Source organism: Pimephales promelas, chromosome 23 (assembly GCF_988280905.1).
Source record: "Pimephales promelas chromosome 23, fPimPro1.hap1.1, whole genome shotgun sequence".
NCBI classification, from domain to species: Eukaryota; Metazoa; Chordata; class Actinopteri; order Cypriniformes; family Leuciscidae; genus Pimephales; species Pimephales promelas.
The window spans coordinates 17,188,733-17,205,699 of NC_142791.1; the positions used below are offsets into that span (position 1 = coordinate 17,188,733).

Sequence of the window (16,967 nt, forward strand, 5' to 3'; positions counted from 1 at the left end):
TGCATGCAGCGCTTCTGCGAATGTACACTGTAAAAAAATATTATTTCTTTTGTCAAATCAACTTAAATAATTTATATAGTTCAGATAACATAATATTTTAAGTTTCTGATGATTAAATCATTGTATTAACTCAATTTTTCCATTTCAATGAACTTAAATTTTTAAGGCAGCCATGTTACTTCAAGTTAAACCAACGATATTTTTTTACAGTGTAGAAAAACTGTATTCAAATATATAAAAGGAATGAATCCCTTTCACTTAAATTAATATTCTATTTTAAAATAGCCGAAAATGTGATTGGGTTTTTATTCTTAGGCTTTTTATAGAATATTTGCCATGCGATCACCAAAATCCTGTTAACCAATTCCCAAACGGCGTGTCCCAGGGGTGCTGGAGTGTGTCCGTGTCTCGGGTCACAGGCAGGGAAACACCATGGATGGACAGCCAGACCAACACAGGGCTAGTTACAGTACGACAAGTCATTATTACCAGAACAGTTCGTATAAAACTTGGAAGTCATTATTATGAGAACTGTGGTGGAAATGGTTTGTATAGGTTAGAATGATTATATTGCAATATTTAAAAATATTTGAAATGTAGGCCAATCAGAAATCAAGTAATCCGAGGTGTCAACAAATTCAAATCGATTTTTTGATTTTGTATAAAATATATTTCCACATAGAAATTTGGCAAAATGAAATCACCATTTAAGGCTTTCAAAAAAATTATACAGCAATGCAAACAGTATAAAACACTTAGAAATGCACCCAGCATTTGTTTAAAAATTACAACATAAATAAAAGATAAAAAAACAACATTAAAGTAGAAAACAAAACTATCCTGAACAATTTGTTTCACGCATGCCAACACATTATGACATACAGTACATTTGATTGAGAAACACTGGTTTAAAAAAAGACTTTGACAACATACATGTAATATATTCAGTCAGTTTTAGGTGTAAAGATAAGGTTAGACACCGGACCAGAAAATGTGTTCCTATGAACTCAACATAATTTATAAAAAAAGATATTTTACAATAATTTGTCACTTGACCCTTTGCTTGGTTTATGCATGTTTATGACAACTGTCATTAAGCATCATTTTTAATGCAAATATGCCATTGTTTGAGATGTCTTTAGAAAGACAACTTGACATAAATAAACCAATCTGTCAGTGTCTTTGTAATGACAATTTGACATTACTAAGACAACACAACCTGTCATAAATATTTCATAAACATGCCATAGCAGTTTAATTATAAAACTTAAGAAAGCACTTAGCATTTTGGGTTAACATTACATTAAACTGTCAGGTGGTTGGTTTTGACGTTGGCTGTCATGAAGCCATTATTTTAACATTTTAATGACAAATTCAACGTGTACCACTGTTAATGCCTGATGACAGCCAATATCAAAACCAACCACATGACAGTATGTAATGTTAACCCATAAAGCTAAGTCATGTCATGATTATGAAGGTGTCATGTCAGTCTTATGAACACCCCTTCAAGTAAAGTGTTACCCAAAGCACGAAGTTTCGCCTGTCATTTTGAAACCAGAGTAGATTATTCAGTCTCTAAAACATTGCACATTTTCAATAGTAAACCAATCCAAAGTCCCCTAAGATGAGCAGGTCACAGTTTCCAGTAAAGGCACACTCCTTATAACTCGTCACAGTGTTCGCCCGCGAGCTGCGTATCAAGAATACGAGCATCTAGACGTTGTGAGTTTCAGCGCACCCCTGTTGTGCAGGCTTTTGAGTGTCCTGAACTCCAGTGGCATGCGGTGGGGACCCGCATTGGAAAAATACCGATATTTTAGTGTGTCATAGTAATGATAATTAACAGGATTTCCGGCGGTGTCTTTTGGAAAAGGCCAGAATCCATACAGGTGGATTTCATCACAGAAGCGTGTAGCCATCGTGTACATCAACAGTCCAGTAGAGGGTCGTTTGATATTTATCTTATTTGTAAGCCAGTACCTAAGAGATAAAAAATACATTGTTAAGTAATAAGTATAATAACATTTACATTATGATTATTATGGTGGTTTGAAAATGTTTAATAGTTCAATACATTTATATTAATCTGTTAAAGTCCCCCTGTAGTCAATCATTTTATCCCTGAAAACACATCTTTGATCACCAAAATGACATTATTGCCTCATTTAGTGTACACGGTTCTATGAATATGCAAATGAGCCCCGCCTCCACTCACTCAGCTCAGAGATCCACATGTTGACGATCACACGTTGATCAGGGGTGCGTTTCCCGAAAGCATCGTTAGCCAACTATGGTCGCAAGTTCCATCGTTATCAGCATAGTTCAACGAGTCGGTGTTTCTCGGAAAAATCGTTCCAACGAACATTCACAAACAGCATCGCAAAGTTGTGTGGTTTGAACGACAGCTCTCGACCTGTGGTTAGAAGGATAGTTTCTATATTGCATGACATTTGGAGGTAATAAATCCTTATCTTGAGCAAAATAAGCAAGCTGACATTCAATACTAACAGTGGCTTTTATTTAGAATACATACAAATGGAATTTACGCCTTTTAGTTTTTCAAAAGATTTAAAGTACCGATTTTGAAGAGTGCGCATGTGCGAACGTGTTCTATTATATACGAACGAGCCAAATATTGAGTCTACTAGTGAAGCAAAATAACTGAGAACAATTCGAAATAGTCCTCAGATGACATGTCTGTAATTTTATATATATAAAAATCTAGCGTTAATTGGATCTCAAATAGTTTTATTAACCACGTGCGAAACCACGTGGCTGAACGATACTTTGCGACAATGGGATTCGGGAAACATTCGTGACTAGTTGATTTCTCCAACGATGCATCGTACTATGGTAGTGAAGCAGCGAACTAAATAGTTGTACGAGAAACACACCCCTGATTGGTTACAAGGTAGTTTGTGACGTCAGAAACACCAGCGATTTCACACAGTGTTTTTGAGACTCTTTGATTCAAAATAATTCAATAATTCCAAATTTTTTACACTTTTTTAGTATGTCTTGACAAACTTTCCTTTTCTAGTTGTTGAGTATTACTAGTCAATTTGGGGAATATCTATACAATAATTAATAATTTACATTTATTTAAAAAAAAACTTTACATTTATTTAATCTACCGAAAAGGGATAATATGTTCCCCGTATCTGCATTCATTCACCCAGACAATTAACCACAAAGGATTATAATTGATTGTCAATGTTGACTATATTTTACAGACAGGTTAAAATTAGCTCAATTGTATATCACTACTTATTCAAAAAGGATTATAATTAAATATCAATATATCAATTACGTCTATTATATATCAACTCTAAGGATATTAACTCTTAGGATCTGTATCAATTCTCACACAGAAATCTCAGAGATTAACAGGAAAGGCTATTTCTGGCCATGAACACCACCTTCCTGTTTTACAAAGATAGCCCTGCTAGCTACAGTAATTTTAAAGCACTTTGGATCGTACATTAAAGAGACTTGTACTGTATATGAGCAAGAGACAGAATCAAATAATGAATATAATGAAAAAGGTTTAAAGGTCTTTGACATAAATTACCAAAGAAACAATTCAGGCTATGTTCATTTACCCGTCTCGGGAAATGAACAAAGTCGAAAGGAAAAATAAAACTTAAAGGGGTCATGAACTTGGTTTTTACATTCAAAAACATCAAAATGAAGAAGTCAGCCTAGCTCAAAAATGCTTGGCTTTTATGGGCGTCTCACACTGAAGACTTGGAAGTAAACGCCCACTGCTGTGAGTGGATAACAGTTTTGCATATTATAATGAGTTTCAGCTCCCTCGTCGATGCCAAGCGGCAACATTCTAATCTGAAAGATGAAGCCTACACGGAAGTGCGAAAAACTGCAATACATCTCAAATCCGTAGAGGCCAGTCCCCAAAAGGGAGCAAATATCCATAAACGTCATGTTAAAATATCCGTTTTCACAGCATAAATTCATATGTTTACAGTTTGGTCCCATAGACTTTTATTGTAATCTTCAATATGACAACTGTGAGGGGGGTGATTTTTTTTTTTACTCGTTAGTTTAGATCATATTTAGATATAAAATGTATGACAAATGACAAAGGTGGTTAACTTTGATTGACAGCTGATGATGTCTCGGCCATGATCTGATACAACACATCATACCACCTCTGTATCCTTTCTGAAACTTTTGTATTTTGTATTTCCCAAGATTTTCCAGTATGGCGCCACCCATACCCCCCATAAACAGCCTCAAACCCGTTCTTCAGAGAGTCTATGGGTGACGTCACAGACGCTTTGTCCATATTTTCGTCCATATTTTTTCGATGCACGTGGAGGAAATTGTTTTGAAAACATCCAATGTTGTAAAATGGCAACCGGAATGATTCGCCCATACATGTTCGACCCAGAGTCCGTGTGTTGCACAATTCCAGTTGGATCCAATATAGACGGCACAGCACCGTTCTTTATAAATATTCTTTATAATTATTCTTTCTAAATATGCCGCACATCTGATTCTGGTTACCCGTAGAATGCACAGTCTGAAACATTAGGTCATTAGAGTCATCTAGAGAAGTCATGATTACACTCAAATGATAATACAACACATGGGTGCGCAGGAATATATCGTATTCTTTTCAGAATGAGTTACAGATTTCAATGAAGTAATATCTGTTTATGTGTGTGCCTTTTGGAGGGAGCTGCCTGGCCTGCCTCTGAGATAGCTATCTGTTTGAGGCTTGACCCCTGGCTGTGTGTGTGTGTACACAATGTTCGGAGTAATTAAGTTTGAAATGTTCAACTCACCTTCGTACAGCGTGGATGAAACGGAACGAGGGATAGGCCATGTGCACCCTCAGGCTGTGCTTGAGGACAAGCTGGTTGACGGCGTTGACGTGCCTTTCGCCGCCCTTCACCATGAAGGCTGGGATCCAGAGCACGCTGCTGTTCAGCTGCTGCAAGCGCAGGAGGAGCTTCCCCCACTCCGCTTCGTCCCGGAGACCTCCGTACACCCGCCCGACCACTGACGGGTTCATGGTGGTGAAGTCCGACCTCAAACCCACGTCTTCTGCAAATTGCTCTAGAGGAGCGAGGTTACATCTGCGCGAGAACCACAGAAAACCGGTGGGAAATGAGATTATACGTATTACATATGCCTCACTTTATTTTATAAACACAGATGTCACTGCTTTTTAATAATGTGGACTGAGGTCAAAATCACATTCAACCATGTGAATCATAAAGGGGTTTTCATCCAAAAATGAAATTATCCCATGATTTACTGACCCTCAAGCCATCCTGGGTGTATGACTTTCTTCTGCCAGCCGAACACAATCAGGGTTATTATATTAAAGGGTCCAAATTTACTCCAAATTCTCTGAAGAGACATGATCCCTTTATACTGTATTTAATTTAGGCATTTATGGTGGTAAACGGAAGCTCAGACAGGTTTATGTTTGTTGATCAAAGTTTCAATCATGTGAATAAAACCCTAAATTAAATCTGTTCATAATATAAAGCGATCGAGTCTCTTCAGAAAATTTGGAATTAACCGCTCGATTCATATGGATTTGATTTGTTTTACAATCTCTTTATTGAACTTTTGAAGCGCCAGGTGGTAGTTGTGTAGCTGTCAATGGAGGGACAGAAACCTCTCAGATTTCATCAAAAATATCGGTAACACTTTATTTTACGACCCGCAAACAACTGTGTAAGTACACCGAAATTACGGTGTACATTTCTGTAATTATAGTGTACTTCCGTCTAAGTACAAGGGAACAATGTGTTAAGTTTTGGGTAATAAAGGGGTAACAAACAGATATACAACCTGCAAATAACTTTGTAAGTAGCCTACAGTGTAGGCTACTTATAAGTAGCTACACTGTGTACATAATATACTGTATATATATATATATATATATATATATATATATATATATATAATGATAAAATTTAATTTATTGGCTTTTCTTGCTAGATTACTACAAAAGTCAAAATAATTTGTTTCTACTATGATTTTAATTTAGACCGTACCATGTGGTAATTAGTACTCACCTTATCTCATTGAACTGCAATGACACTTAAATGTCAGGGCAAATATACTGTGTAATTAAAACGTTTTTTGTTGTTTTTTTGTTTTTTGATGACAGTACCTTTCTCTGTAATTACAGTGCAAATAGTGTTGTTTCGTATTGCTACATAGTTAGCATTTGTTACCCCCTTGTTCTGTGTAGTTACAGGGTAAGTGTGTAACTCCTGCGGGCTGTAAATTAAAGTGGTGCTTGTTACCCCTTTATTACCCCAAACTTAACATATTGTTCCCTTATACCTACACGGAAGTACACTATAACTACAGAAACGTACACCGTAATTTCGGTGTACTTACACAGTTGTTTGCGGGTCGTAAAATAAAGTGTTACCAAAATATCTTCATTTGTGTTTCAAAGACGAACGGAAGTCTTACGGGTTTGGACCGATATGAGGGAGAGAAATTAATGACAGAGTTTTCATTTTTGGGTGAACTATTCCTAAATATCGTGGCTTTTCCCAGATTTGTAATGGAATTGAGAAGTGCCCAATTTTTTGAAGGTGAGAAATGGTGAATGTGGAAGCGCAAAGACAAAGAGGCAGTCATGAATGTGAAGTCTAAAATGGAGAGATTTACAAAAAAAAAAAAAAAAGGATTTGGATATAAGAGAAGAGAAGCCATGTCACGTCAGAGGTCATCCTTCCGCCTCAACTCAACTCTCTGGAGGAAAAGTGAGTGATGAAATTTGAAGGAAAGATTATCTGTGATAATTACTTCAAAGTATGTTCATCAAACAAAGCTATAGTTTGGCTACTGAAGACTTGAATTATAGAGCACAAGTCGTACATACAACTTTTATGGTGATTGCTTATTTGTTGTTGTTAAATAAAACTTAATAATCATTTAAAAGAAAGTCCTTCTCATTAATTGCAATAAAACAAACTAGAATGAAATAAAATATAAAATTGTCAAATTATTTTATTTCAGTTGGCCAATGCAAAATGTCTAATTTTTGTTGAGAAATTGAAGTGCAATATATATATATATATATATATATATATATATATATACACACACACACACTTTAAAATGGCAAAAGCACAACGAAATTACTAAACCTTTGATAAAAACAAAAAATATACAAAAATAAAATCTATTTATTAAAATAAATCCAAATATTAAAAACTCTACAATAGCTTATCAATAATACTAACGTTATAATGACGTTAATCTTTTGACCCTGGTTCAGGTTTCCAAAAATGTGATTTAAGGTGAAGACAGGGTGAAAACACGGATACAATGAGAGATAAATGGCCATTTAAACCCTAATAGAGTCTGCCTTGCCATAAGACGGTAATGATTCAATTACTGCAAAGAAGGAAATGCATTACCGTATAACAAAATCATGCTTGTCTATTTCCTTCCCACATCCGCTCTTCAGGAGGCTGCCCGAGTTTCCCACCACAGCACATGTCCTGAACGTCTTGTTCTTCAGAGGAGAGACTTCGGGAAGTAAACTGTATAGAGTCTGAGAAACATTGAAGGTCCTGCGTCTGTCCAGAACGTAGTGGTACGTGTCGCCCGGCTTAAAACCGCTCTTGATAACAGACACATCTCGCTCCGCATCCAAGAAGCGAAGTATGTCCTTCCTTTACATGTGTTGAAAAAAATAAAAAGGACAAGATTAAGCCTACAGACTAATGCTGACATTTCTCATTAGTTCATAACCAACGCGTTCCCATCCTAGGTCGTCATATAGTGATGCTTTTGAAATTTCGTCTAAATCCAACGCACATGGCACCCTTTAGCGTCAATATACACACACACAGAGCTTCGTTCGGTTATGGGTAGGTTTAGGTCTGGGGTAGGGTTAGGGTTAGACTACTAGGAGGCGCCTTCTGGCCCATATATATCCGCGTCTCATATTGACGCTAAAGGTAGCCACTTTTTTTGTGGACGAAATGTCAAAAGCGTCAGTACAGTATATGACACTTTGGGATGAGAACGGGTTATCATAACCATACTAGCTTGTAAAAGAATACACTAAAAGGGAACCTATGTCCTGCTCTGAGTTATAGACAATCTGACTTGTGTTGCAGTCTGAATCAAAAGCACACCAGGCTGGTTACTTTGGCCAGAGATGAACTGGTCCTGGTTTTTTCCAAGGTTTTCCTCTCCATTTCTGTCCCTGATGAAGTTTGGGGTCTTGCCACTGTCGCTTGTTTAGTTGAGGACACTTAATATTCAACAGTATTATTGATCCGACTGCACTGTCACTGTTGTATGAGAGTTGAACTGAGCTGTTTTCTGCAGAGCTTTACAAAAGAATTGAAACCGTTTCAAAATTGATGACCTTTACAGATATTGAACTTGATCTGAATCAACATCAAGATCCATCTTTGGTCCAGTCAGATGTCAGACTCCCTGCATGATATCACCGCTCATAAACTTACGCCATTAATCCTTACTCATCAAAAAAAGTACAGACACTGACAAAACCTCTGAACACTACGAGGGACTCATCCCTCTGGACTCTATGCCTATGATTAACGTACAAGTGTCACATTAAGTGCATTTTTAGATTACCTAACAAAACCTTTTTTTTATTTAGTGCAGGTTCCTCACCTGATCATGGTCACAAGGGTGGTGTTCAGCCTCCAATCCGCTCCCGGGTCACTCAGGTCACTGACAGCACTGCCGAAGAGCATCTCGGAGCCGTTGGCCATCAGTCGAGTGCTGATCGCCCTAGAGTTCCTGTCCAAACAGAAGCAGGGTTTGGCATAGTGACTACAGAATATGCACCAGTACTGAGACTGGCATTGGGTTCAACACTGTGCTCATGTAGTCAAACACATTCATATAGAATTCTTAATATTAAATTCATTAAATTCTTAATATTCTATAAACTCTATCAGCATGTGTTTGGCTGATCGCTACTGATGTTACAGCTAAACTCGGGATCAAAGCCTGTGTTGACAGAATACCAAATGTGCCAGTTAATGTATTCAAGCAGCACATTCATTTATAATTTTGAATAAACTCCAAAGCACAATGACTAAGTGTATATTTTTTATTTGAGTTGTTTGTCAGCTCGCACAACTGTCTGTCGCCATGCCTTGATGAGTATTGATTATTAATAATGTTATTATAATACTCCCAATCAACTACTGCGGAGGGTAAAGGTACTGTTATTTCACCCTTTTGAATTTCGTTGGGGTTGTGTTCCCACATACAGTAGTTAGCTAGTTTGGATCGCTATAACTTGAATGACTGTCAACTGTTGAATGAACGAGTGTGAAGTATGTCAAGTCGCGCTTTGTTTACTTCCAACCGGAAGACTCGCCCACTTTTGACGCAAGGCCTCATGGGGCGTAGGAAACTTGTGGATAATCCCCTTGTGTTTGCTGTCCTGGGCTGGTTCATTGTAAAACTTTGTGTCAAACATCGTGTGTCGCAATCTGTGAGTACTAGTCTGTATCTCGTGTTAAGAGTTGTGGTTTGCTGTTTATTCTAATTTCCTAGTCATCAAGTCTGTATCCTGTTCTAGTTTACTTTATTTTCCTTGTCTTGGTATTCAGCCCTTCAGTTCTGTTTTGCCCCCTCGTGGGTTTTGTAGTTGTTTGTTACCAATAAACCTCGGTTTCATCGCACTCTGCCTGCATTTGGGTTCATCTCCTACATCCACATAACAAAGGGTACAGATGCCGTCGGTAATTGCGGTATATTGGAGCGTTCCCATTGAAAAAGCTAAGAAAATATGCAACTTAAAATAGAGGGATCCGGGTACAGACTTTGAGCAGGGTTAATAGCTGAATTTATAGTAGCAAATAGAATTGTAGGCCTATTTGCATTGCGAGAGATCACATCAGTATAAATTAATTTGCATTTTTCGAAGCCTTCTGAAATGCTAGCAGAGATTCTCTAAAGATGTCATAATGTCTCCTTTTCACTTGCCAAACAACTCATCTAAGAGTACGGACTGTTTCATTTAACCATGGCGAGAGTTTGGCTTACAATTCATAGCTTTAAAAGAAGCAATAGTGTCCTAATTTTAAGACAAGGTGGAATCAAATTGCTTCAGATGTTCATCAACATTTAAAGAGATAGAAAAAGTTTCAGATAAAGTTGATTCACAACGACTTCTTGTAAAGATCCACTGAAGGCAAGTTGTAGAGAGAACCCAAGTGCAGTTTATTTATCAATTGCATGAAAGCAAAAATCATGACATGAAGCAAAAAAACATGACATGCCCCTTAAAAACAGAGATTACTGTACATACTAGAAACAAAACTTGACAAGGACACATGTCAAACATGAGGTCTTAAATACACTAACAAATGACAAGGGACATTCTGTAAACAATGAACAGAGATTAACCAATGACAAGACACATGGCAGGATCACATGACAAATACAGGGAGTCACATGACAAGAACATACCATACCGTGACACTTCTATATTACACTGCAAACACAACATTAGTAATAGGGGTTATTTTTCCAATCTATTTTTTTAAACAGTGACCTCAGTTCCTAACAAATATACATTAAAAAACACCTGCTTGTGATCAGAAAGAAATATTACTTAATCAAATCACAGTGTCCTGAGTGTGCAAGTTATATGATAAAACCAGATGTAATATATGGCCTAACTTTAACCCATTATCTCAGATCTAACGAGTTGATCAAATTCAGAAACTCTGGAAAGTGCGTCGTGGCCAGACCATATGTGTGCGTTAAAATCCCCATGAAAGAAAAAACGATTAAACTGTGTACAGAGGGAAGCTGAGGCGCAAGTCACACGCAATCGCACTCTCTTTCACTAATGCATTCATATAAATGTAATCTGGTAACACTTTACAATATGGTTCATTAGTTAACTACATTAATTAGCATGAACTAATTATGAACTGCAGTTTTACAGCATTTATTAATCTTTGTTAATGTTAGTTTCATAATTTACTAATACATTGATTATTAAAATATTAGTTAATGCACTGTAAACTAACATGAACAAACAATGAATAACCGTATTTTTATTAACTAACGTTAACAAAGATTAACAAATATAGTAGCAAATGTATTGCTTTTGGTTAGTTGTAATTGTGGATTGCTGTATCAATGTATTGCTCATGTTAGTAACTAAAGTTAACTAATGAACCTTATTGTAAAGTGTTGTTACCTGTATTCTAATTTACCTGTAATCTTCCTGTTCTACTTTATCTGTATCTGATTGAGAACGAGCAGAAATCTGCGAGAAATATAACGACCCAAAGACAAAAGAACTGATAAATAAGCGGTTATGTGAGCGGTGTGTCGTATGCCATATGTGTGCGCAAGGCAAACCACGTGTGAGTCTCAACTCAAGGTTCAGGCTTATTTTGTCATCAATGATGTCATCCCCGACTGGTCAACGTCGACTTTCAAAACATAAATGTTGACTTTGAAAAATACCTGAAGTCGTTCAACCCCAACGATACAGCATATGTGAATTACCCGTAGCAGATCTATACAGGTGGAGCTGGGGAAGGAGGAGGGTTTCTGAAAGCGCTGCACTGCTGTAGCAAATGCTGAGCAAGTATTTGAGGTTGAGCCGTGAGCTCATTGGCTGCTGAAACAACAGGAACCAATCAGCTGTGCCCTAGAATGATCAAATTACAAGCAGATTGAGTGAAGGACCAATCAGCCTGCGCCGTCTAGAGTTTCTTACGGAAGCCCTGAACCGCAACCTAAAAAAAAAAAAAATCTGTAAAAAAAAAAAAATCTGTAAAAAAATAAAATAAAAATCTAGCATTTCGAGATTAAAGTCGAAATGTTTCGAGATTAAAGTCGAAATGTTTCGAGATTAAAGTCGAAATGTTTCGAGAATAATGTCGAAACATTGTGCATTCATAACAGTGCGCGCGTGAAGTCGAACTGCCATGGATAAACACAAAATAGTAGCTTTTTACTTTTATCTGAATTACTTATCTTACTTTATCGTTATAAAATATAATGCGCCGGAATAGACTTTAGCCTATAGGAAAACCAACACGGAAAACACTTTTCAGACTGGATGGAGAAATCCAGCTTTATGAATGAATGAATGAATGAATGAATAGGGCATTTATATAGCGCTTTCATATGCCTACACTCAAAGTGCTTTACAATCATATCAGAAAATCTCTCCTCAACCATAAGTGGTTATTAAATCTTAGGAAATCACAGGATCCGGCCAAATGATTGGATACAGAATGATGCACTTAAAGTGTATCCAGAGCATATTTCAACGCGTTCTCATCCCAAAGCACCATATAGGACGCTTTTGCAAAAGCGTAAATATCCAACGCACATGGCACCCTTTAACGTCTAATGAGACGCTTCGGTTAATGGTTAAGTTTAGGTATGGTGTTGGGTAAGGGTTAGACCACTAGGGGGCGCCTTCTGCCCAAATATATCTGCGTCTCATTAGACGTTAAAGGGTGCCATGTGCGTTGGATATTTACGCGGAGACCGAACAGTTACTGTTGTGTTCTCGACCCAGATAGTGTTGACTAGACGAGCACGAAAACACCTCAGAAACACTGCCACTATAGCACGTGTGACGTGTGTAGAATTTTGTTGAAAGCCCAGATAAAAGTAAAAATCTACTATTTTGGGTTTATCCATGGCTGTTCGACTTCACACACACAGACACGCGCGCGCTCTGAGCCAGTGGACGCGCACTGTTATGAATGCACAATGTTTCGACTTTAATCTGGAAACATTTCGACTTTAATCTCGAAACATTTCGACTTTAATCTCGAAACATTTCGACTTTAATCTCGAAACATTTCGACTTTAATCTCGAAATGCTAGATTTTTTTTTTTTTACTGATTTTTTTTTTTTTTTAGTTGCGGTTCAGGGCTTCCGTAGTTTCTAGACTCTAACTTTGTATTAATTTCATTCCCTTTTCCTGTGTTCTTGTTTTGTTTATTTATTCTGATTGTACACATCAGTTATTTTAGTATAGTTGATATACTATGTATAATAGTTTTTGCTAATCATTTGAATTAAATTTGATTTTCTTTATCTGTTTTAATTTTATTGAATGTTTTATTCATTTTGTAGTGGATTTTTGGCATTTTATACATCTATAAGTAAGACTTAAGTCAACAGCATTGCTTTGTATTTTCTGCTTAAAACCAAAGTGAACCAAAGTCTCAAAAACATGGTTTAAAATCACTGGTGTTTCTGATGTCACACACTACCTTGTAACCAATCAGATCAAAGTGCGATCGTAAACAAGTGAATCTCTGGGCTGAGTGAGTGGAGATGGGGCTCATTTGCATATTCATAGAACCGCAAATACTAAATGAGTAAATCAACTCTACTAAATCAGTAGTTCAACTCAACAAAAATAAAAATGCTGTCATGGCCACTGGATGAACTTGCTGAAAATTTCAGTTTTTCATTTTTTTATTTCAGTATTTCAAGTAGTGAAAGTTTTTTTTTATGGTTTTAGTTTCAGTTTTAGCTAATGATATAACCATAGGATATAACCCTGCACATCTGTTTCTTGTTCTCACTCTCCGTATATGTTTAAAGCTCTCTGTTTCAGTTGTCTTGTTTTCCTTTGTCTATGGTTTTGTAAGATTCTGTTATATTGGGTTTCTGTGTTCCTGAGTCTTGTTTTAGTCTTGTTAATACATTCAGCTTTTGTTTAGATCCATATCCGCTTCATCCGTTACAGCATTACACTGCAAAAAGGTCTCAGTATTTCTGAGTTTTTCATTAGGGCTACAGATATTAAAACATTTTTGAATCAAGATATTTTGGAAGCAACGGGGTAACAAAAATAAACTTTATTTTTATTTAAAATTTTGTGAATGATTTTACACAGAAACATTTTAAACAGAAACATCATATTCTTCTGGAACTTTCCACTTAAGATAACAACTTATATTCATAATTTTTTGTGAGGGAAAAGTTACTGTGAACACGAGTTTGGTTGATTGTACAAATCTGCAGTTTGCAAATGAGCAGACTGTCTCTGCACAAACGCCAAACGATTGTATCTCGTGAAAATCGAAACACAAAAGCAGTTGACATTTACTGTTGGTCTTTTTTTTCCACTTCTGTTTTAACCATGTGCAGCAACTTTGCATGAAACAGAAGGAAACCACATCTAATGAGCAAAAGCAGTCTGCTGTCCTCTCACTTACCTAACCGCACACAACTCTCACATACACGCACGTACACACACACACACACACACACACACACACACACGCACGCACACACACACACACACACACACGTCAGAGCCAAATCACAAACAAAGTAGCCTCTATTTCGAAATGTGTATGATGTTTTGGCACGGAACTCAAACCATCAACTCATGATCATGATGTGAAGCGTGGCATTTCAGCAAGTATGAACTTGACCACATTTTTCATAGTTCCTGAAACAAAACAAGAGCAAGTTCTTCAGTGAATAACACCTTGCTTTTTAAACTTAAAACATTAATCTAAAATCAAATAAATGCATTACATAATTTCAAAAGCCTACAAAAACACCCCATTTGACACTATAGGCCTACTTGTGTTTGGGTATTTTAATTCTTGATTTGAATTTTACTGTTAAAAAGGCATCACATTTGTCAATGACAGCAAAGTGTATTTAAAAAAGAAGCTATTCTTAGCTATAGGCTTTGAGAAAAGTTTGCTTTACCATAAATAGTATATAGGCCTACTTTTGCTTACTTCTTTGGATGAAGTGCAAACTGATTGTAATGATGTTTCACACACATAATTGCATGTTATTTTAATGTAATGAAACAGCATTATATTTAAAAATAAATAAATAAATAAATAAAAGTAAGGCTATTTGACCCACATCTGTAATTTCATAATTACTTCTATTGTCATTAAAATGAGGTTCAAGTGCTGAATGTAGAGAAACATTTATTTATAACTATTTAGGCTATTTTATAAAATATACTTTAATGGCATTTCTTTAGAAACTTTTATGTAATGTTATTAAAACATGATTTAAAATGAAACTTATGGTATGCCTTACTTTAATGTGCCATTATTAGCTACAAGGGCACTTTTTAAAACAGTCATGAAAGTGTAGCCTACAGCAGTGAAGTGATTGGGTATGTAAGAATAAAAAGGCCGTTTAAACTCAAACAAAAGACGAATCGCGAATCAATTTGCGGAATAACAGCATGGCACGTGAGCTTGAATACGATAAAAAAAAATGAATAAATAGATCAGCATAAATGAATGCCTAGTTCAGAGACACACACAGACTTCGACGTTCAGTAGATGTGCAGTAACAGCAGAAGAGCCCTTACCCTGTCAATCCAGTTCTCTTATGCACTTCATTCCTGCCAATATCTGTCGTTTTGTAGAATATCAAGAGAACGCTTATGGTGCATATCGTCCACAGTTTCCGTGTAAAACGCATTTCGCACATCAATATTTCTGAAGATGAGAAGAAAACAGACGAGTCCTCCTGTAGCTACACGCCCATCTATCTCTCTCTCTCTCTCTCTCTCTCTCTCTCTCTCTCTCTCTCTCTCTCTCTCTCTCTCTCTCTCTCTCTCTCTCTCTCTCTCTCAATTTTAAATTTGAGAGAGAGAGTGTGTGTAACACAATGTGGCCAAAGCAGCAAGTAAAACAAGTAGGCTATAAATCATGTCATATGTAGCCCATTTATAAATCGTAATAAATAAATACATTGGGTCAATAGAGAATTAATTCAATTCAATTCAAATTAGCTTTATTGGAATGAATTAGCTGTCTCTGGTGTTGTGAATAGCTAGCACATATTTGCTAGTGCAGCTGTACTGTCATTTTCTGTAAGAAGGACTTTTTTCAGTGTCACTTTTCAGTGGCCAGAAAAGTTTCTCTTGTATTATTTGGGACAGAAGAGCAGAAAGTGTTCCTCATCCAGATCACTGTGTCTACAGATCCTCTGCTCCCTCTCTGTCCATGTCTATGTCTTCCTCTCTCTAGATCATGGTCTCTTAATCTGTATTTGGAGAGGATTTGTCTTTCTTTAAAATGTTTAATAAATAGATAACTGGCCAGTGGTTCTATTGAGGGTCGATTAACATTGGAGTTTATTTTGGAGGTCAAAACTTGCTTTTAGTGATTGATCATGAGTGTCTTTTAGATTTGTGTGGATTTCTGTAGCCTCTGTATAAAAAAAAAAGGTTCCCTTCATCTCAGTGGAATAAGATTTTGTGACTTTTCATACATTATCTATCTATACACACACACACACACACACACACAAACTGTGCTTTATTCGTTGTTCTGAAGGTATTTAAAAAAAAATTAAACTTCTGGACTTCGGGGTCAATATGACCCCACAGTGAAATGAATGGGAAATGTAAAAAAAATTAGGGTTAGAAAATTGTTTAAATTCTGAACAAATACTTCATCCGATGCAGTTTGGCTTTAGAAAAAATTATTCGACTGAAATGGCTACTTGCTATTTTGTTGAAAAAATTAAATTAAAACTAGACAATGGGAGTGCTGTGGGAGCAGTTTTTTTTAGATTTGAAGAAAGCGTTTGATACAGTAAATTATAATGTTCTTCTGTCTAAGTTGTCAAATTAAAATTTTTCTGATACTGCTATGAAATGGATGGAGTCCTATCTTACCATAAGAAGACAAAGTACCAGGGTTGGGAATAAAATGTCATCTTTTAGTAACTGTACTGTTGGCGTCCCACAAGGCTCAGTTTTAGGCCCTTTATTATTTAGTCTATATGTTAATGACTTGCCATTAGTATGTCCTCAAGTTGATACTCTAATGTATTCAGATGACACAGTCATTCTGGCACATGGAAGAGACAGACACGAAGTGGCAACCAAATTAACAGTAGCAATGGCTAAAATTGCCACATGGCTTTCTGGGTCTTGCATGACGCTAAACGTCAGTAAAACTGTGTGTTTGTA

At 36.5% G+C, this 16,967-nt stretch overlaps 1 protein-coding gene across 3 annotated transcripts; it reads right to left on the bottom strand.

Moving 5' to 3' along the window:
• Positions 1–299: 299 nt before the first annotated feature.
• Positions 300–15,544, bottom strand: st8sia4 (ST8 alpha-N-acetyl-neuraminide alpha-2,8-sialyltransferase 4). 3 transcript variants are annotated; one of them, XM_039678078.2, is made up of 5 exons: positions 14,385–14,405; positions 8,659–8,787; positions 7,425–7,682; positions 4,812–5,105; positions 300–1,983 (listed from the first exon to the last, which is right to left on the bottom strand). In XM_039678078.2, the coding sequence occupies exons 2-5, from the start codon at positions 8,757–8,759 to the stop codon at positions 1,701–1,703; spliced, it is 936 nt and encodes a 311-aa protein (XP_039534012.2). In that variant the 5' UTR covers positions 8,760–8,787; positions 14,385–14,405; the 3' UTR covers positions 300–1,700. The 3 variants fall into 3 exon arrangements, with proteins under 3 accessions (XP_039534012.2, XP_039534011.2, XP_039534010.2); XM_039678077.2 differs by having other exon boundaries at positions 14,379–14,400; XM_039678076.2 differs by lacking the exon at positions 14,385–14,405 and adding an exon at positions 15,354–15,544 and having other exon boundaries at positions 302–1,983.
• Positions 15,545–16,967: the final 1,423 nt, after the last annotated feature.

What these genes read in the sequence shown, in the direction of transcription:
- st8sia4 (XM_039678076.2), bottom strand. Translation starts at nt 15,475, where the DNA reads ATGTGCGAAATGCGTTTTACACGGAAACTGTGGACGATATGCACCATA. An exon ending in ACCCTTGTGACCATGATCAG is followed by an intron (nt 7,683 to 8,658) that starts GTGAGGAACCTG and finishes ACACATGTAAAG; the next exon opens with GAAGGACATACTTCGCTTCT. An exon ending in TTCATCCACGCTGTACGAAG is followed by an intron (nt 1,984 to 4,811) that starts GTGAGTTGAACA and finishes TTTATCTCTTAG; the next exon opens with GTACTGGCTTACAAATAAGA.